The 21,925-nt window shown below is 48.0% G+C and overlaps 2 protein-coding genes across 2 annotated transcripts in view; both read left to right on the forward strand.

The window, feature by feature from the left end:
• LOC116946466 (tyrosine-protein kinase Src42A-like) overlaps positions 1-6,368 on the forward strand; it is a 36,227-nt gene extending 29,859 nt beyond the window's left edge. The window contains exon 8 of the mRNA XM_032961367.2: positions 1,390-6,368. Within this exon, the coding sequence (XP_032817258.1) occupies positions 1,390-1,601 (212 nt within the window). The 3' untranslated portion in view covers positions 1,602-6,368. The remainder of the gene's footprint in view (positions 1-1,389) is intronic.
• Positions 6,369-9,196: 2,828 nt separating this feature from the next.
• On the forward strand, positions 9,197-21,286 carry LOC116946530 (myosin regulatory light chain 12A). The gene is made up of 4 exons (XM_032961500.2): positions 9,197-9,363; positions 16,685-16,890; positions 17,852-18,013; positions 20,521-21,286. Exons 2-4 carry the CDS (start codon positions 16,704-16,706, stop codon positions 20,694-20,696), a joined length of 525 nt encoding a protein of 174 aa, XP_032817391.1. The 5' UTR covers positions 9,197-9,363; positions 16,685-16,703; the 3' UTR covers positions 20,697-21,286.
• Positions 21,287-21,925: the final 639 nt, after the last annotated feature.

A 21,925-nucleotide genomic window follows, 5' to 3' on the forward strand; every position in this document is an offset into this window, starting at 1 on the left:
TATTGTGTAAAACTAATTATTACTGGCAAAGACTAATTAGAGAATCCATTGAAATTGAGAGAAACAGAAATAACTTTAATCGTTCTGATAGCTATAGGCTTAGTGCGGCTTGGAAGCGTATTATTAAATAATACATATTACAATTCCTTATAGGGGAAACACATATTAATTAACGGATTACTAATGTAGCATATAATCACAATAACACACATTACAACTAATTACTAATCTACAACTCATTACTAATCATAACCATTGACTGATTACCAATCGATTATATAATTACAATACCCCCCCCTCCGCCTCAAATCACTTCACCTGAAATGAGTTAAATGATGACATCACCCTGCTGCTCTATTTAAGACCGAGAGCAAGTGAGGGCTTTACCATTCTGGCGAATTGCCCGATGATGCTAGATGTAATTACCAGCGAAACGTCGTATTCAAACCTTAAATGTTGTGGATTCACTCTTCAACACACCGGTGGGCTAAAGTAGTGAACTAATTGTCTTTTGCCAACGTGACACTTTTTTGCTGATTGGCCGTGTCGGGTGGTGGAGGGTTACGACACATTTATAAATAACGCGATCTAACCCAAAAAACTTTCTTTGAATAATATTGGTCGCGAAAGCCTACGTATTAAACCAAAAATAGTTTAGTTATTTTTTTTTATGTCACTTGCCATTAATGTTAGCCATGGCCAGGAATCAAACTCGCTTTGCTAGAATGGGATATTAACCACTGCTCCACCACTTACATTATGCGATCGGTATAATTGTAACATTATACCGATTGTACGTGTTGTGAGTAAACTTTGGTTTTGTACAGCGTTCCCTCGTTATTCGCGGTGGACGCATTCCGGAGATGCTTGTGAATGGAAAATTTTGGGGATAATGATATTGGCCTACGAGAATCTAGCTTTTAATTAATTATCTTAAATGAATACATGACCTATTAAATACATGAAAATTATCATAATAATACAAAAATGTGGTTATAATAAACATAAAGAAATTTAAAATAAATCTAAAAGTATTAAATAATAGTTGATGAATTAACTTACCTTAAATTATGATGACGCTATGCATCATGCTACGCATCATCACTTTCTCTCTCATCGCTTTATCTCTCATCACGTTATTTCATCACTCTCTTATCCCTTTATCTCTCATGTCACTTGATCTCATCACTTTCTTTCTCTCTCTGCCTCGATGCAGCAGTTGTGCAGAGTTCCCGATGCCATTCGCGGATAGCCAAAAAATCGCGGGCAGCAAGCTCGCAAATTAACGAGGGAACACCGTAGCGGCGGTCCGTCGTGGTAAAAGTGTCACACGGTCTGCGAGGAAAGGCTTTTCCGCTGCAGCTAGCGCATTGTTCCCCTGCACCACAGGCCAGACCAACGCGGAGGTGCTGGCCGCAGTGGACCGCGGCTACCGCATGCCGTGCCCGCCGGGCTGCCCGCAGGCCTTCTACGATCTCATGCTCGAGTGCTGGAACGTCGACGACCAGGCAAGGCCCACCTTCGAGACGCTGCAGTGGCAGCTCGAGGACTTTTTCAGCCAGGAGGGCACCAACTACACGGAGGCCGGCGCGCTCAACTAGACGCCCGCTGCACGCGCGGCGTCGCCCAACTCCGAGGGTTGGACGGTATCGCGAGGGGTTGCCGCTCGTCGCGGTTTTCCCACAATGTGGTCCTCTCGTTGAGACGTTTTCACAGGATGTTTTTCTCAGTTGCGTAATAATACACCGCCCAAGACGGATGTATTTACGTTTAGTTCTCCGCTCCTCTGGTATTGTGAGATATATGGTAGTCCCTCGGTTAACAGTGACATCGGTTAACAGTTTTCCGGTTAAAGTTTCGCCTCCCATAGCACCCCACGGTTAACGTTAACATTCTGATTAATGGTCATGTGTTTACGTTATCCACGCGGGCGACAATTTCGGCCAATCATAGCGCCCGTAAGTGGGGCTTAGCAACGCCCTCAGCCAATCAGCGACGCCCATTTATGAGCGTTAAGACCTCGACTGGTTTTGTTTACATTATAACGTTTTCTGTTTAGGCAGTGGAAACAGCTCTCTTGCAGACTCACGTAATTCCTATATTCGATATCAGTTATTTCAGTTAAGAGTAGTTTTCGTGGAACGGATTGAAGACGTTAACTGAGGGACCACCTGTACTTTTTATGCTATGCCCATGATATATCCTGGGTGTTTTTTTTTTACTTCAGAGGTGACAACTATGAACACACACATGCACACTAGGTTTTTCTTCCTGTTTTTTTTAAACAAATAAATCCTATCAAAACAGGTTACGATGGGAAAGAAACCAGCCTATGCAAGCATTTGAACTGGCTCTTCCCCCAATTTAAGGTGGCACATGCCTCATCAATATCGGGGTGGGTTGTACCACCCACCTTGGGCACCCACAGGTAGAAGTCGCAGTGGAGAGTGGCGGATCGCTGGTGCCTCTCTCCACGTGATAATCATTCACGATGGTGGCAGACGTGGGGCTGTGAAACGTTGGCCACGTGGAAGCCGAGTGCTCTGATGATAGAAATTATCTTTTACCTGATGAGAAGTTATTGTATTTCAGGGCCAGGATTATGTGCCAATATTTTAAGTATATACTTTAGACAGTATGCCGCTGCTGCCAAAATATGAATGGTTAGCACACGAGACTTGCGATCCAGGTCACCGTATTGATCTCCGGGCGCAGCGAGTTGAAACAGTGGTCAAGTTTCTTAAATGCCGCTGCCTCTGTCCAGCCAGCGGTATAAACGGGGTACTGTACACCAGAGTTATTCGTGTGGTGGGGTAAAGTGTGGGTACCTCTAACCTTTGTTTCCCCAAGACGTCTGACCAGCGTGGAAGAGTAGGCCAGAATTCCCTCGAGCGGGGATTTAGAGCTGCCTCTGGTGGAGGCCCTGCCGCCAGCAGTGGCGTGAGCGAGCAATTGCAGGGCTGCACCTTCATCTTTTTACAAGAGGCGGGGAGAAAAAAATCGAAATGTAATTTCCACACAGACCTTTCATTTAGTTGAATCCTCTCGTTGGAGCTTGGAGCAGGTTGGTGTTTTGTGCATAGCACGCTGTATGCACTATTTACCATGAAGCATATGCCACTTAACTCCAGTATTCCCTCCCTCTGCCTGCATTTCAATGAACTGTCACTATCCGGGGTCGTGATTCGATTGAAGAATCAAAAACAAAAAAGTGCCTCGTATATTTTTTTTTACCATCTCGTTTGTTTTCACATTTCTTCCATCTTTTGTCGAGTTGCTTGTGTATGTGAAACAGCATATTTGCATAACTTTTTAAAGAATAGATTCTTGCAGGATTCAATTTTAATCGACGATTCATTGCATTGCGACGTGCCTAATTTAGAAATAATAATACAAACTACATGTGAATACACTGGTGTGGATTTAAGTGAAAACTGCACTTGTGATACACTACTCTAGACTCTGCCAGTCTTTAGGTACACTTTATGCATTTACTGGGCCCTTTTCACACCGACCTGTGTTTACTCTTGCCGGTAACGTGCCCGTCTGCCGTTGGCTTTAGCGTTTTAGTTCCGAGGACTCATGTACCAAGTCTGCCCATGTCGCGTGCACCCTGTGTGTCGCGATGCACGGTGCATTGTACCCGAAATGACCCTTGGGCTTGCTTCACGATGTAGAATGCGTGAGGAATTCGCAAGGGGAATGCTTCAAGGCCGAATGGCGCTTACGTGCTACGTCGCTCAGTCACGGTTAATGCCGGAGGAGCGCCTCTCCGTGGGTTGGTGAATGCCTTTGCTGCAGTCACTACAAGCAGAGGCGATTCGGTTCTCGAACCGTGTGGCCGCAGGGATCCCACAATGCAGCTGGGATCGCAGCTCGCTCGGTCGTCCCGGTACGCGTGTCCTGTGTGCACGTTGAACTTCTTTCGCGCCCTACGTAGCCAACCGTGCTAATCGGAGGTGCGGGGAAGGACGGCAAACTAAACGCAAAAGGCGTACCATGGAGCTTCCTCCACAGACGCTCATGGGGAGCCGGCATTGAAAACACGTTGCTGCTCGCACGTTTAGTGTAAGCAAAGGAACGTTTAATGGTTGTAGAGTCCAAACGTGTTTTGAGGATAGCAATTCCTTTCACATGCAGTGCTAGCTGTTGAATACAATGCGTCCTGTGTGCGCGTTGAGCCTTTGACCAAGTCGGCCTGAATGCGCCCGATCGCATTGGATCTTGGAAGCTAAGCGGGAATTTGAGCCTGGATATGGTTGGATGGTCGCCACCGTTACAAAACAGGTGATATAGGCTGATGCTGCGGGGTTACGCGGTGGGCAGCAGAGGGCAGTACAGCACACTCCATTGCTGTACTGTACTCCTAGCCCCCCCCCCCCCGCGTCTGCGCTCTTTCAACCCACACAACCCGCATGGCCCGTGTGGCACGGGGAGGCCCTCATCTAGTAGTGGAATGACACAAGGGTTGCCTGCATGTGCGCGTGCCCACGTGTTTCTGCAAGAGAGTGACCCGGAGTGTGGTGCACAGCGTTCTCCCCGCTGCGTGCTTCCTTGCGCTGTCGTTTCCAGCACAAGCTACGGTGGTGAGATATTAACTCCCTCACCTGGTATACAGGAGGTTGTGGGTTTGATCCCGACCCTGATGCCTGCTGTATGTTTGGAGTTTGCATGTTCACCCCGTGTCGTGTCGATTTTTCTCCGGCTCCTCCGGTTTTTCCCTCCACATTTAGAATCAACATCACGCGTTTAGAGTATTTCGCTGCTATACATTTTCACGTGATAAGCCACTTCGTTGAGCTATCATTTGTGGCCAGGTCGCTTCTGAAAAAGAGCCATATAGCTCAGTGGGTCTTACCTGGTAAAATAAAGATAGGTGAGTTTTAGTTTGTCATGTCACTTGCCACTAAGTGACAGCTGGCCATCGGGCCCTGCTTGACACACACAGGGACGCAACACCGCCTGCACTGCCTTGCCAATCGGGAATGGCTGCCGCAGACGTGCCATCTGGCAACAACAATTACATATATTACCGAGGAAAATATGATGTTACGTCATTAAAATGTCGTTACCAGTATGCTTTTGCAAAGCTTGCGCTGGTTAAGCCCCGAGGGTTAGCATTGAGAGTTATTGGGCCCACTTCACGTACACTTTGCTCGTGCTTTTCCTCAATTATTGCACCGAGCGGTGGAAATTTTACCGAAACAAAAAGTTATTTGAGAACGGCTGTCGCGACGGTGCTCACGCACCACCAGGGAGACGGAGTGCACAAGTCACGCACTCAACGTTGACCATTCACGTCGTATATAAGTAACCTCCTTTCACGTATGTTCTTCCACATAAAAAAAGTGTTTTATTTACACGTCCCATCAGCCGTGCAGCCTTCTGGAAGTGCTGAATTTCAACAGCATTGGTTTGATTTCAAACTCAGTCGGTTTCAACGTTCAGTGTCTCGTCAGCAGTCAGGCTTTCTTAAACTTGTGAACTGACATGTTTAACACGTAGGCCCTATGGACCAATTTTGTTCATGATAGATCGCGTAAATGTGATGTGCACCCACCTCCACCAGACAGCCAGTTAGTAAGGGTTGTCACGTTACCAGAACGTGCCAATTCGTAACTACTTCAGCACTCAGGTGTGTTGAGAGAAAATAAACAACAAATGTTGTTAGGTAAGGGCTGTTTCTTAAGAACTAAATAAAACTATGTGTGTGTATGTTGAACTTCTTTCGCACCATATGTAGCGAACCGTGCTAATCGGAGGTGTGGGGGAATGACAAACTAAACACAGTTCTCAAGAAATTAATTTTCAAACACTATACCAAGTTTGTGCCATTGCTGGACTCCGGTGCAGAATGAGGTGGCAGAACACACGTGTCCTAAGGGAAAAATCGGCCGCTCGTGCATTGCAAACGGAGGAGTGGGGACGATATCCCCGTAGAATCGGCCGCCTTTCACTCAAAACGAGACACGGTGACAGCCAAAAACGACGATATCCCTGTAGAATCGGCCGCCTTTCACTCAAAACGGGACACAGCGACAGCCAAAAACCTCACGAATCATGAATCGGGCCCACAGACCTCGGAATAAAGACTCTATTGGATCTCTGGCTTGTTTTAGCTCCGGTTCTTTAACGTTACTTGAATCCTTTGCGAATGCCGTCGATCTGCAGTGTGTGCAGAGACCGCTTCATCAAAACATCTCAACACTGAATTCTTATACACACTTTGTGCATTAAACATACATTACTGTAATCGTGATGGATAATTGCTATTTTTGTTAAGTCATTGGTACTAACTATATTTTGTCTTATTAACAGGTAAAACGTGTTATCTTGTGCACTTTGGAAAAATAAAGTGTTTAAATTTATTTTATTACTGTGTGATTGTGGTGATGGGTGTGTCTGATTGTCTCAAATTTGTGACAAAATCCAGATTTTCACCAAAGCTTCATGGGGTGTGGAGGGGGGGACAGTCCTCCCGACACACCAGGCCTGCCCTCCCGACACACCAGGCCTGCCCTCCCTATACCCTGGGCCTGCCCTCCCTATACCCTGGGCCGTTTTAAGATTGTGTAGGCCCCTGGGCTACAGGTACTGTGAAGCCCCCAGTAATATTTTCAAAAGGAAAACAAAGTTAAACAGAATCAGAATCTTTAATCATAGTGGAAGAATCCGATGAAGCTATACAGCGCTTTTCATGTCCCATAGGTGCAGGCCAGAAATGTACAATACGAAAGCACAATACGAGTACAACGTACAGGAAATATAAGCGAATCAATAAATAAACGAAATTCATTATTACCAGCTGAAGCCCACTGAGCTATTAGCATATCTTTCACAAGCAATCTGGCCACATTATAGCTCAACGAAGTAGCTTATAATGTGGAAATGTTTTGCATCTTAACCAGGGGGTGCATGATGCCCTTTCTGGGGGTGCGAGTCATGGGCCAGATCTGTTTATAAGGTACAGTGAGGGAAAAAAGTATTTGATCCCCTGCTGATTTTGTACGTTTGCCCACTGACAAAGAAATGATCAGTATAATTTTAATGGTAGGTTTATTTGAATAGTGAGAGACAGAATAACAACACCAAAATCCAGAAAAACGCATGTCAAAAATGTTATAAATTGATTTGCATTTTAATGAGGGAAATAAGTATTTGACCCCCTCTCAAGCAGAAAGATTTCTGGCTCCCAGGTGTCTTTTATACAGGTAACGAGCTGAGATGAGGAGCACACTCTTAAAGGGAGTGCTCCTAATCTCAGCTTGTTACCTGTATAAAAGACACCTGTCCACAGAAGCAATCAATCAATCAGATTCTAAACTTTCCGCCAAGACCAAAGAACTCTCCAAGGATGTCTGGGACAAGTTTGTAGACCTACACAGGGCTGGAATTGGCTACAAGACTATTGCCAAGCAGCGTGGTGAGAAGGTGACAACAGTTGGTGCGATTATTCTCAAATGGAAGAAACACAAAAGAACTGTCAATCTCCCTCGGCCTGGGGCTCCATGCAAGATCTTACCTCGTGGAGTTGCAATAATCATGAGAACGGTGAGGAATCAGCCCAGAACTACACGGGAGGATCTTGTCAATGATCTCAAGGCAGCTGGGACCATAGTCACCAAGAAAAAATTGGTAACACTACGCCGTGAAGGACTGAAATCCTGCAGCGCCCGCAAGGTCCCCCTGCTCAAGAAAGCACATATATATGCCCGTCTTAAGTTTGCCAATGAACATCTGAATGATTCAGAGGACAACTGGGTGAAAGTGTTGTGGTCAGATGAGACCAAAATGGAGCTCTTTGGCATCAACTCAACTCGCCGTGTTTGGAGCAGGAGGAATGCTGGCTATGACCCCGAAGAACACCATCCCCACCGTCAAACATGGAGGTGGAAACATTATGCTTTGGGGGTGTGTTTCTGCTAAGGGGACAGGACAACTTCACCGCATCAAATGGATGATGGACGGGGCCATGTACCGTCAAATCTTGGGTGAGAACCTCTTTCCCTCAGCCAGGGCATTGAAAATGGGTCGTGGATGGGTATTCCAGCATGACAATGACCCAAAACACACGGCCAAGGCAACAAAGGAGTGGCTCAAGAGGAAGCACATTAAGGTCCTGGAGTGGCCTAGCCAGTCTCCAGACCTTAATCCCATAGAAAATCTGTGGAGGGAGCTGAAGGTTCGAGTTGCCAAACGTCAGCCTCGAAACCTTAATGACTTGGAGAAGATCTGCAAAGAGGAGTGGGACAAAATCCCTCCTGAGATGTGTGCAAACCTGGTGGCCAACTACAAGAAACGTCTGACCTCTGTGATTGCACTCAAGGGTTTTGCCACCAAGTACTAAGGCATGTTTTGCAGAGGGGTCAAATACTTATTTCCCTCATTAAAATGCAAATCAATTTATAACATTTTTGACATGCGTTTTTCTGGATTTTGTTGTTGTTATTCTGTCTCTCACTGTTCAAATAAACCTACCATTAAAATTATAGACTGATCTTTTCTTTGTCAGTGAGCAAACGTACAAAATCAGCAGGGGATCAAATACTTTTTTCCCTCACTGTAAATCGAAGCACAAATGTAGCACTGGCAAACCCTATGTAGTTATTAACATTTTTTTTACGATTGAGAACCAAAGGGTTCTCACGGCAAGGCTGCAGTGTAAAGGCCATGTCAGAGCCACCGCTGCTCCAGCCACTCTGATCGTTGTCGCTCCCGCGACCTGGAGGTGACGCTGCTCGTCCCTCGACGGCCCCGTACGTGGCCTCTCCGCGGCGACGTCACGCGTCACGTCTGGCCGGCGACGACACGCGTCACGTCTGCGCGGTGACGTCACGCGTCACGTTTGGCCGGCGACGTGACGCGTCACGTCTGCGCGGCGACGTCACGCGTCACGTCTGCGCGGGGACGTCACGCGTCACGTCTGCGCGGCGACGTCGCGCGTCACGTCTGCGCGGGGACGTCGCGCGTCACGTCTGCGCGGCGACGTCGCGCGTCAAGTCTGCGCGGGGACGTCACGCGTCACGTCTGCGCGGCGACGTCACGCGTCACGTCTGCGCGGGGACGTCACGCGTCACGTCTGCGCGGCGACGTCACGCGTCACGTCTGCGCGGCGACGTCACGCGGCACGTCTGCGCGGTGACGTCGCTGCGTCATTTTTGCGGTAACGTATCGCGTCATCTCGCGAGGCGGTGTCACCAATTGGTGACGTCACTTCCGCTTGTGTAGAGTTCCCTTAGCGAGCAACGACGGCTCCTCCATAACTCCCCTCACGCTCCCCGCCTCGCCACTCGCCTCCTTCTCATCGCACCACCCCCCACGTCTCAGCGCGGCAGCCCGCGGTCTCGTCGTCTCGTCCCGTCGGTGAGAGAGAGCGCGCGGGCGGGCGGGCGCGAGGAGAGCGCGGCGAGGTTTCGCGGGGGACCCGTGAGGCTCCGGCAGTGACGCGCGGGCCATGGGCGCGGTCCGGCCGCGCGGGACCGGAGACGGTGCCTGGGGAGGTGAGAGAGAGCTAGAGCAGAGAGGTGAGGGAAGAGGTGAGGGGAGCAGAGAGGTGAGGGGAGAGGTGAGAAGAAAGGTGAGGTATGAGACGGCACTCTCGACTTGAGGAAGGGGAGAGGCTGATATGTTGAACTTCTTTCGCACCGTACGTAGCCAACCGCGCTAAGCGGAGGTGTCTGCATTAGTGCCCGCGTGTTCCTTTATCTAGATGTTCGCAACTCCGTGTGTTAAGCGTCCGTGTTGTCTCTGTTTCACGAGCTCCTTGTGTCTTGTGTCTCGCTCTGATTTCCCGATCGCCATGCTCACGATCCGATCCACGGAGACCCCAACACGGCTTATCGGTTAACGTGGTACCACTGTGGTCGTAAAATGTATATACACCGTACTGTCCCGTCTTATGAATGGGGAATTGCCACCATTGACTCAGCCTCACGCTCGTTTTTGTCGATGCCAATGCCATTAGCGCGGTGCTCGAGTTGGTAGTTCAAGTTCCATCCCGAGTTCATATCCAGAATGTGGCCGACTTCTCTTGAGATATCCGAGGCAGGGCTGGGCCTGGATAGTTCATATTAAAAGGGCGGGTGACTGCCATGCGTAATAGGTTTGTTATTGATCGTGGGCGGTTGAACTGCATTGCAATGCGCCCTCTACGGCGTATGCTCACCGTCGTGTCTCGTGCGGTGAAGTATGGTCAAACACGACCCGAAACGGCTCGGGAAGGCCATCAGTCGTTTGATAAGTGTATATTGTACGTGTACAATAGAACGTGCTTAACGTGGTGCGCCTCAGAACAAATGCAAATTAATAAGCTCCCTCGTGCCGTGCCCTATTTAATACTTGGTGTTCATGGTGTCTTCAGTTTCCACAGCGTCTTACCGAGTTGTACTTTAGAGTATCAAAATAGTGCGAAAATGCGAAAAAAATAATTTCACAAGTCCACGCCCCGCGGGATAAGTTGATAATACCGTACAGTACTTCCCGCTGATTCCTATGGGCTGGCGGTGGGCATCGGAACATAGAACCAGAATCCTTATAGACGCAGGAGCTGCCTGTGTCACCTGCTTTGTGGACGGTGGCCCCCCAGTCGACACTGTCCAGGCCCCTTCCTGATTTTGATTGCGCTATTGGGCACATTCCGGATGATTTGGTTGTGATCGGCTTAGCCCACCACGTACGCAATACAACCAAACAAGCGATGACTTAGGAGAGGCGAGGAGTATGCTCGAGCAGGAGGGATACGTGGCTGGCGAGAAGATTCATGATGGAGACGTTACCGAGGGAGGGAAAGGTGGACGACCGCTGCACAGACGAAGCGATGACGTCGCCTTTTGTTGCAGGACATCGGAATGTGTTTACATCACAGGGCTAGGCCCGTCAGAGATAGAAGATGGCTTCTGGATACCTTTATCCAGCAGTGGATTGATACTTTATCCAGCAGTGGATTGATAATTCCCGCTGATGATGATGCATCAAATTAATGTACACCCCGGTATCACGTCGCTGCTGGATAAAGGCCTTCTCACACCGTGGAGTTTGTGAAGGTTGTTTGGCGATACTTGACGCTGGTCAGTGTGGGTTGGTGAAAGGTGGGGGGGGGGGGTCCAGGACAAGAGTAATTTGCCACTGACGTGAGCTGTGATCGGGAATCGAACTCGGGTGACACCAGTTGCAACCACCCCCCACTAAAGAGACAATACTTAACAAATAAAAGGGCGGTCCTTCCCAAAAAAAACCTTCCGTCAAGATTTCAAATGTAATTTGTACCAGGGGACCCCCATGCTGCATAGCGCAGTCTCCCAACTAACTGCAGTATTTATGATTCACTCAAAACGCAGAGTGTGTCCTCTCCAATGCGTGAAAAAGGGGGCATTGCCCGAAATGTCGCCTTTTTATAAATCGTTTCCTTCTAGGGGCAGTGTTATTGACAAACCCTGCCGAGTATTTATTCTAGTCTAAGTCAAACGGGTGGTTTTCTGGGTTCCCCTCCCTCTCTGGAAATGGTTAAACGCGGAGCTCCGTTGGTTGGGCGCGTCCGTGGCGAGGGGTGGGTGGGGGGTAGCGACCTCTGCCCGCCCGGCGTAGGTTCCGCGGCGCTCTCCGCCGCACCTTATATGGTCACGGAGCCGCGCAGGGAGGGATTCCTGAGCGCGGTTGCGTCATCTCTCGGGGCGTGGCAGCACCTTCCTTATACACAGCCATCCAGCAGTAGAGACACGGCTCACTGTCCTTACACAGCCATCCAGCAGTAGAGACACGGCTCACTGTCCTTACACAGCCATCCAGCAGTGGAGACACGGCTCGCTGTCCTTACACAGCCATCCAGCAGTAGAGACACGGCTCACTGTCCTTACACAGCCATCCAGCATTAGAGACACGGCTCACTGTCCTTACACAACCATCCAGCAGTGGAGACACGGCTCACTGTCCTTACAGCCATCCAGCAGTAGAGACACGGCTCACTGTCCTTACAGCCATCCAGCAGTAGATACACGGCTCACTGTCCTTACACAACCATCCAGCAGTGGAGACACGGCTCACTGTCCTTACAGCCATCCAGCAGTAGAGACACGGCTCACTGTCCTTACAGCCATCCAGCAGTAGAGACACGGCTCACTGTCCTTACACAGCCATCCAGCAGTGGAGACACGGCTCGCTGTCCTTACACAGCCATCCAGCAGTAGAGACACGTCTCACTGTCCTTACAGCCATCCAGCAGTAGAGACACGGCTCACTGTCCTTACAGCCATCCAGCAGTAGAGACACGTCTCACTGTCCTTACACAACCATCCAGCAGTGGAGACACGGCTCACTGTCCTTACAGCCATCCAGCAGTAGAGACACGGCTCACTGTCCTTACACAACCATCCAGCAGTGGAGACACGGCTCACTGTCCTTACAGCCATCCAGCAGTAGAGACACGGCTCACTGTCCTTACACAGCCATCCAGCAGTGGAGACACGGCTCGCTGTCCTTACACAGCCATCCAGCAGTAGATACACGGCTCACTGTCCTTACACAGCCATCCAGCAGTTGAGACACGTCTCACTGTCCTTACAGCCATCCAGCAGTAGAGACACGGCTCACTGTCCTTACAGCCATCCAGCAGTAGAGACACGGCTCACTGTCCTTACACAGCCATCCAGCAGTGGAGACACGGCTCGCTGTCCTTACACAGCCATCCAGCAGTAGAGACACGTCTCACTGTCCTTACAGCCATCCAGCAGTAGAGACACGGCTCACTGTCCTTACAGCCATCCAGCAGTAGAGACACGTCTCACTGTCCTTACACAACCATCCAGCAGTGGAGACACGGCTCACTGTCCTTACAGCCATCCAGCAGTAGAGACACGGCTCACTGTCCTTACACAACCATCCAGCAGTGGAGACACGGCTCACTGTCCTTACAGCCATCCAGCAGTAGAGACACGGCTCACTGTCCTTACACAGCCATCCAGCAGTGGAGACACGGCTCGCTGTCCTTACACAGCCATCCAGCAGTAGAGACACGGCTCACTGTCCTTACACAGCCATCCAGCAGTTGAGACACGTCTCACTGTCCTTACACAGCCATCCAGCAGTAGAGACACGGCTCACTGCCCTTACACAGCCATCCAGCATTAGAGACACTGCTCACGGTCCTTACACAGCTGTCTCACTGTCCTTACACAGCTGTCCAGCAGTAGAGACACGGCTCACTGTCCTTACACAGCCATCCAGCAGTGGAGACACGGCTCACTGTCCTTACACAGCTGTCCAGCAGTGGAGACACTGCTCACTGTCCTTACACAGCCATCCAGCAGTAGAGACACGGCTCACTGTCCTTACACAGCCATCCAGCAGTAGAGACACGGCTCACTGTCCTTACACAGCCATCCAGCAGTGGAGACACGGCTCACTGTCCTTACACAGCTGTCCAGCAGTGGAGACACGGCTCGCTGTCCTTACAGCCATCCAGCAGTGGAGACACGGCTCGCTGTCCTTACAGCCATCCAGCAGTAGAAACACGGCTCACTGTCCTTACAGCCATCCAGCAGTGGAGACACTTCTCGCTGTCCTTACACAGCCATCCAGCAGTGGAGACACGTCTCGCTGTCTTTACACAGCCATCCAGCAGTGGAGGCACGGCACTGGCGACCCGGAGTCACGACTGCCTAATAGGGGGGTTTCTCGTGTGCGCCTTATTTGGATCTTCTTTGCCGGGTGTCTAGGCCGTACAAAGATGGTGCTTGTGGCAGAGTTCACTGTCCGATTGTATACATGACGTCACATTTCCTGTTAAGAAACTTAACGGAGAGAGCTGAAAACGTAGCATTCGACTTGGTTGTGTACAGACAGGTTTTTTTAATTTCTCAATGTGTAAGCTTGCACAGTTTCTTGAGTTCGTATAAGCCACCAACCACATGTGGTCTTTGGTGTTTAAGCAATGCTGCCTTTTGCAAATGGTGATGACACAGCTTCTTAACGGTGCACTTCCTGGACAAACCAATGCCTTATTTTAACGTGTAGCCTTTGCAACCCATTTATAAAGATGAAACATTTACGCTGAAATTGCATACAGTAGCACAATATTAAGAGCATGAGAAGGTGCATCTGACAAGGAGTTGCAATTTTACGCTAAATTTATGGTGACTTAGTTTTTACTTTAAAATAACTGGATTGTAAAAATAAAGTGTATTTTTAACCGTCAGATTATCCGCCATATCCGATTTGCTGATGACAGTCGTAATAACAACCAATGGGGAATTAACTACAGACACATAGACGAACCTAATGAAGAAGGCTGCAAAGTGGGGCTCAAGGTTCAAGTGAGATAAACAAAAAAAACAGGGCAGTAGTTGACGGTGAACTGGGACACAACTGATTCAACGTAAAGGCGGGCAAGAGCACAGTGCTTTTTGTAAAGTGCCTTTTGTAAAACTAAACTTTAGGTGTTTAAAGATTAATATCCCCAATATACCCTTTAACAGTCTGTTGGGGAAAAGTGCTGTTAGCGAGTACCACCTCCTTAAGGCCGGAACGGCACACGAGGGGGTGGGTGGACAGCAGCACCACGCCCGGCCGCCTTTGTCTCCCTCGAGGCTATGTTTACTCATTGCACCAGATACTCGTTTTAGGCTCCGTCGACCAAAGGGGAGGCCCAGGACCGGTTCAAATATTCGCCACTTATTGGTCGTGAGCGGAAATCGAACTCTAATCGCTGGCTTCGTCGTGCAGCTTGATAACCGCTACGCTACCTCTTAACATTAGGTGTATAAACACCTGCTATGACATGCATGTGAAACGTGGACATTGGCAAAGGTAACAGAACAAGCTGACACTTGTATGCAAATAAATATCGAGAGGCAAATAAAGTGTGCTTAGAATTAGAGAGAGACACGGGAAGGGTAACACATTCATGGGACAATGTATGCAAGCTACACCTCGTGAAGAAAGGTCAGTGAGGTTGGGCAGTACTCGTTGCTGGCAGGGAGGGAGGGTCACCAGTGGTTGACACTAACGACAGTGGCAGGCCAGAGGCGGGCAACATGCCTGACGGACGTCCAGAAGAAAACCGGCATGTGTGCAGAATCTTGATGGATTGTTGCACTGCAAGGTTATTAGAAATGGAGATGGATTGGCGAGGCCTTCATCAAGCCGTGGATAGACATATGGCTGATGATATTAATGTAAATCAGATTTGGAGCTTTCGTGACTGCAGGAATTTTTGTTTTTTTCGGTAAAGTCACGTAGAAAGAAAATAAATTAAATTATAGAATACGACGTTTCGATTGCAACACAAGCAATCATCAGGTACGATGAATGAGAAAAAACAAACCTAGTAAACTCAAGTTTACTAGGTTTACTAGTTAAGTTACCGCTCGTGAACAGTCTGTATCTGAACATTGATCCTTCTTTGTGCATTGTATCACCCTACAATTGACAGATTTTCTGTATCAATGCATTAGACAAGCATTGGTGTTACGGCTGAAAGCTCAGTGACTTGAAATAGTGTTAATTACCTCTGTGTTGATGGTTCACGTTTTGGTGGCTAGATTAAAAGCACACCTGGCAAATTGTGCTTGTGGTCATGGCACCTTAACTCCATATGGAAAACGGCCGAGTTGGTCAACTTGTTTACCGATGCCACGTGAAGTCAACACATTTTAGACTTGCAATTCTGTTTCATATGCAGCTAACTCAATTATCTGGCTTGCGGATTAAGTTTCGCTTGGGATAAACGAACTGACGTGTCTTCACCCTTTGCCGACTTAATTATCAGCTGCTCCTCACTAATTGGGGGAACATGACTCAGCGGTGACCACAAAAATGTCAGTAAACTAATTTATCTAAAAAATATATTAAAGCTGAAATCAGACGTTAGCTACATCCTATAAATATTCACCCCCTTTAAAAATGTAGTTAATCGATGCATGAATTTGCATAGAATTATTTTTCATGTGTTTTACATTATCAGTATTTTTTTTTCTCTCCGGGCCACCCCTCTACCCTCCAGATAATTGAGAGTTAACAGTGTGCATTCCTGTGCTTCCCAAGTGCGTGTGCATTCCCCATGTATGGCATTGTTGCAGTCCCCTCTACGCTCGTGAAAAGCAACCCGCCCTTGTGCGGTTGTGTCACTGAACATTTTCCACCTTACGCTCGAGTGAGTGTTGGGGCGGTTCTCGAAAAGCCTGGCAGCTTCTCGATCTTTTAACTTTGCACGTGTACTGGTTTATACTTTGTAGAAGAATGTGGGACTAGTTGTGAGAAAATCTGCGCTGCCTATAAATGTCAGCATTTGTGTTGCATGAATAGATCGGATATAATAGCTGGGAAAATAGCAGAGCGGAGGCTGCACAGAGGTAGCGGAGTACGGTAACCAGGATGCCTAACTATTGCATGCCGCCACAAATGCTTTTTGGTGGCATTTGTATAACTCGATGGATTGGTGGTGTGTGGGTACTGGCGTGTTCTGTACCGTGATGTCGGTTCCGCAGTGTCGCGAACTTTGGGCTATTCTGTGATGTTCATCGAGGCTCTAACTGGTCTCAGTCCACACCAAATGCAGAGCTTTGTTTTTTGAGTGATTATTTTAGTCCACAATATTTAATTATGTATATGAGTTCCTGTGTGCACATGTTATCTTCGGGCAGTAGCGATGTTGTCTTGATTGGAGCGACGCTTGTGGTTGGTTTGGTTTCAGTTAAGGAACAACCGCCACCATGTCGAGCCGCAAAACCAAGGGGAAGACCACCACCAAGAAGCGGCCACAGCGTGCCACTTCCAATGTGTTCGCCATGTTCGACCAGTCCCAGATCCAGGAGTTCAAGGAGGCGTTCAACATGATCGACCAAAATCGGGACGGCTTCATTGACAAGGAGGATCTGCACGACATGCTGGCATCCATGGGTACTTGCCACCACTCGATCGCAACTCGCTGACTGCATCCACCTGCCCGTACCCCCCCCCCCCGCACTGTTTTCACACGACCGGTAACTTAAGCGCTCCCTGTGTGGCACCCTTTACCCGCCAACTTTACGATGCCAGACTATATGATGTATGTAACCGTGGTGATAGAATGGGAAAATTTTCCTGTCCCTGTCCGTTGGTGATATTTACTCTGGGTGTCTTGCTTTCTGGTGATAGTGTGACACATCTAAATCCATTTTGTTTTGAAATGTAATGAAAGCACAGGCAGTGGTAAATTGTGATTCGGTCACGTAACATGATCTAGCGTCCCTTATTTTGTGTCTTTATGGGAGATGTGCCAGACATAGAGCAAATAATGCATTTGCTAGGATTGTATAACATTTCAATATGCGTATGTCCTCCGAAGTGTTTAATCAGCGATAATAATGGTAATGCTCATGCCAGGCACGCAGGAAGCAGTACGAGACCACGGGGCTCGAGTACAAACTCTGCCTGGCAGGGCACACCTCAGCGAGCAGGGCCAGGGTTAATGTTGCCTCCTATTTAAATCGGGAGACCAAGGCAGGTCCTTTTACGCAGGTTTGGGTCTGCCTAGTATTCACAGGTGGTCAATTTGAATAGAGTAAGTCCCTAACAGCAACATTTGACAGGCAAAAATGAAATTATTTTCAAGCCATCTTTAAGCAAATTATTGTACCCATTGCCCCCTCCCCCTTACGGGCAGACAGATGGATGGAGCTGTTGCATAAGCACTTTCAACCTTAGTTGGAAGGCGTTAAAAGCAATTAAATAGTTTAAGCGACTGCGCCCATAAAATGTGTGACCCGCAAAGCTATTGTATGTTCCTATTTGTCTCAATGAAGGGAAAGTTCCATTTTCCCTGGTTTACGAGTTCCTATGCAAGTTGGCTTCACATACGGTTCGTGACGTGTGTATCCAGGCAAGAACCCGACGGACGATTACTTGGAGGCGATGATGACTGAGGCTCCAGGTCCCATCAACTTCACCATGTTCCTCACCATGTTCGGGGAGAAGCTCAACGGCACTGACCCCGAGGATGTCATTCGCAACGCCTTCGCCTGCTTTGACGAGGAGGGCACAGGTCCCCAGCCTTTACCCCTATTTCCCCATTATCCCGTGTGTGTTTGTCGTACGTCATCATATGATCAATGCCCGCTGCTGGGTGTAGGTTTCCCCAAGCCAACGCCATGATATCATAATCCACCTCGCTTCTGTACACCGCTGATTTATTCACTCCGTCTCCCCGGTGGATGCACTCTCTCGGGCTTGTTCCATTCCCTGGCTGCCACTCGTTCATAAATTATTAACCATCGACCATCACCTCTTCAACCAACACATCGTTCCCATGGCCACTTGCGTTTCTTAACAGTTAAAATTACGCGTCGAACCCTTAGTGTGTTCCTCTAAATCGGTGAAAATCCAAGAATTTGGAATGACACGAGTGCATTGTGCAATAATGAAGATCTGTGTAAAAAGTAGGCTTTAGCGACGAATATTATCCATAATAGAGGTTTTGGGGTTAGATCGTGTTAATATAAATGTGGTGTTAAACCCGCCACCACCCGACACGGCCAATTAGTAAAGGTTGTTACATAAACAAAACATGTCAATTTTAGTTACTAGTTCAGCACACCGGTGTGTTGGAGAGTAAACCCACTACAACATTTACAATTCGAGTACTGAGACGTTTCGCTGGTAATTACAACAACCAGCATCATCAGGCGACAGCCAGAATTGTGGAGAAATCCTCCTCCTGTTTTCGGTCTTAAACCTTAATAATTGGCTGTATCTGGTGGTGGCGGGTTTAACAACACATTTATATTTACGCAATCTAACCCAAAAACCTCTATTATGAGCATGAAGATGTTCTCGGTGTGCGCTTGTCCCATGTGAGGTCCGTGGGCAAAACGGGAAAAGTTGGGTGGTTGACGCTGAGATCTTTAGCCCAAGCACAGTAGTAGTGGTGTTTGTGTATGTATGTATGCATGCAAGCGCTCGGCTTTGTTAACTAGCCCCAGCCCTCCACTGTGCTGCTCTGACTCTAAGAGTTGCAGTGCCAGTTTATCCAGTTCATGTGCATTCTTGGCCGCATGAGAGAATATTAGCTCGTGTAATTAACACAAATTGCTGCTTTCAGAATTGTGTTTATTTAAACCATGTGTACACGTTGCTTGCGAAAGATCAAATTGTCTACCACTGTCTTGAATTCATGAGGTAGCCTAATGTTATGAATATTGATTAATTTAGAGCCTTGTGTCAATCCACTACTTGCAGTGCTTTTCAACCTTTTCATTGCGATTAGCATGGATGGCTACATACGGTGTGAAATAAGTTAAACATACTACATACATTCCTTCCACTGGACACTTATAGTTGGCTTATACCTGATGGCACACCGTTTACCCAGCTGTATGCGTGACTCATGGGGGGAGGGTGGGAGGTGTGGGAGATGAGGGCTGGGATCGGCTACCGAATGGCACAGATTTCGTCTGTCCCCAGCTTGCGCATGTCCTATAATATGGAAAAAGTTGGTGCCACGGTGGCGAGATGTTAACTACCTCACCTGGTATACAGGAGGACACGGGTTCGATCTCGACCCTGACGACGCCTGCTTTATATTTGGCATTCGCATGTCTCTCCCCGCGGTTGTGTGGATTTTTCCTCGGGCCCTCCGGCTTTTCCCTCCACATTTAGAATCAATATGCTTTTAGAGGAATTTGGCTGCTATGCATTTCCACATGCTAAGCTACTTTGTTGAGCAAGCATGTGTGGCCAGGTCACTTCTGAAAAAGAGTTGTATAGTTGAGTGGGCTTTACCTGGTAGAATGTTAAGTTTTTAGTTTAATACCATGGCAGTACACCCGGGACTTTGTCTAGACATGTTGGTGTTATGCTGCATACCGGTTTGCGAAGCACAGCTGGATGAAGGCCTGATGAGCGTGGAATGGTGAAAAGGGAGCCCCCTGTATCCTTTCAGATAATCACTCGCCACTGATGCTAGCCGTAGCTGATATTTGGGATGCCATGGTTTTTGTGCAATGCAGTAACCACTATGTATGTAATATAGGCTACCGTGCTATTCTTCACCATGCTACCCCCCCAACCGTGGTACCCCTCACCCATATATTAATTATATTAAGGATAATCAACAAGATTTATTGAGTTATTTATCAAGTTATTGTAAGATGGGGATAGAGTAGTGGTGATGCATTGGATAGACCACTTCATTGAACCCAGCAACCTGAGTTTGTTTACCTGCACTGGCTAATATTTGCAATGAATGGTATCAGAAACCGGTTCTGAGCTTCACCCTTGACCGATCCGCACTGACGAGCGTGGTGAAGTATGGTCAACCAATCCCTGTAGATCGACATGGCGTAGGGAGACCTCCAACCAATAGTTGAGCCAAAGTTTGAGAGCTTTAACTCTAGGTGGAATCACGAGTACCTGAAACAATCCACGCACACACGGGGATATATCTGAAATTCCGGACAGTGGTTTGACAGAAAGGGCTATAGATTAATTGATGAATGAATGTGACGATGAGCACGATTGAATGACCCGGCATGCGTTGCGGTGTGCGCGCAGGCATCATCAGCGAGGACTACCTGCGCGAGCTGCTCACCACAATGGGCGATCGCTTCACGGAGGAAGAGGTCGATGAGCTGTACCGCGAGGCGCCCATCGACAAGAAGGGCAACTTCAACTACGTGGAGTTCACGAGGATCCTCAAGCATGGAGCCAAGGACAAGGACGACCAGTAGCCCAGCAGCGCTCTGCGCCCATCCAGAGTTATTCCGCCACCCACGTCCCCTTTTTCTATTCCACGATTTCTCAGAGCGCAGTGTATCATCACGCCCCCTTCGATAAGCAGTTGACACGCTTATTGTAACCCCCAGGTCCACGGTGTGGGGGAGGTTGTTTTTCGGTTAGATTATTTGCAGTATCAGTGCTTACCAGCAAAAGGCATGGCAGCAGGGATGACGATAGACCAAACGAGGGCAGGAAGGGTTGTGTTTTGTAAAAGGCAGGAAGTGAGAGATGCGATGTGTTTATCCATTAGTAAAATTGAGGAAGTTGGGGGTTATGCCTCCGGTTCCAACGGTCCACTGTAATGTGTGCATCACAAATTTAAAACATTCCTTTCATTTTAGACATTTGTCCTTTTTTTTATTTGCATCACGAGTATTTTTTTATTTGCAATGCTCTTGGGTTGTCACCAGCAGCTGTGCATGCTTCGTGTATGTTCCGAGCTGCTGGTGATAGTGGTTTACTGAGATTATGTATTCTGAACAATACTGCTTGTCATTCCATACTTTAGTGTACTCATGCTTCAAATAAAATGTACAACATAGTGGTGTTTATTTTTCCTCATTTATAAACTGCACATCCATAATCGTGTGCATTGTGACATTGTTGGAAAGTAATCACACGCAGTTTATATTGCCACTCGACCTTGCCGGACTGAGAAAAATCTGGAATTTAAGTGTGCCCTTCATGAATCCTTCACATGTAGCAATTGCATGGGTTTTAATAGCTGGCATCATTCTCCCACTTGTATTTGCTGCCCATTTTCTGAATCCATTTGACTGATGTTATTCTGACCTGCTCAGCACACTGTGAGATTATAACAGATGCTGCCATTCCATTAGTCGATATACTGCAGATGGCCAATGACAAGCTGCCACGGAATGCACCGATGTTTGTCAGATTTTGGAAGGCAAGCCGTGCTTGAGCCTCTCCCGTCCTCGGGGCGTTCGCCATGCAGAGTGCGAGGTGTAGGAGCGGAGCAGGAGGTTCTTTGGGGAAGTGCAGAAACGTACATGACCAGCGTGACGATGTTTAATTGAACAACCCCCACGTTTTATATCAATTGTACATATACCATCCTTGTGGATGAATGATTGTCGAATCGTCACGGCCATGTCTTTGAAAGATTGTGTGCGTTATAAAGTATTTTATTGTCAGGGCCTATGGAGGGCAGTTCTAACTT

The sequence above is a fragment of the Petromyzon marinus genome, chromosome 27, assembly GCF_048934315.1.
Source record: "Petromyzon marinus isolate PM22_M1 ecotype Great Lakes invasive population chromosome 27, UKy_Petmar_22M1.pri1.0, whole genome shotgun sequence".
Taxonomy (NCBI): Eukaryota; Metazoa; Chordata; class Hyperoartia; order Petromyzontiformes; family Petromyzontidae; genus Petromyzon; species Petromyzon marinus.

What these genes read in the sequence shown, in the direction of transcription:
- LOC116946530 (XM_032961500.2), top strand. Translation starts at nt 16,704, where the DNA reads ATGTCGAGCCGCAAAACCAAGGGGAAGACCACCACCAAGAAGCGGCCA. An exon ending in CGACATGCTGGCATCCATGG is followed by an intron (nt 16,891 to 17,851) that starts GTACTTGCCACC and finishes GTGTGTATCCAG; the next exon opens with GCAAGAACCCGACGGACGAT. An exon ending in CTTTGACGAGGAGGGCACAG is followed by an intron (nt 18,014 to 20,520) that starts GTCCCCAGCCTT and finishes GTGTGCGCGCAG; the next exon opens with GCATCATCAGCGAGGACTAC.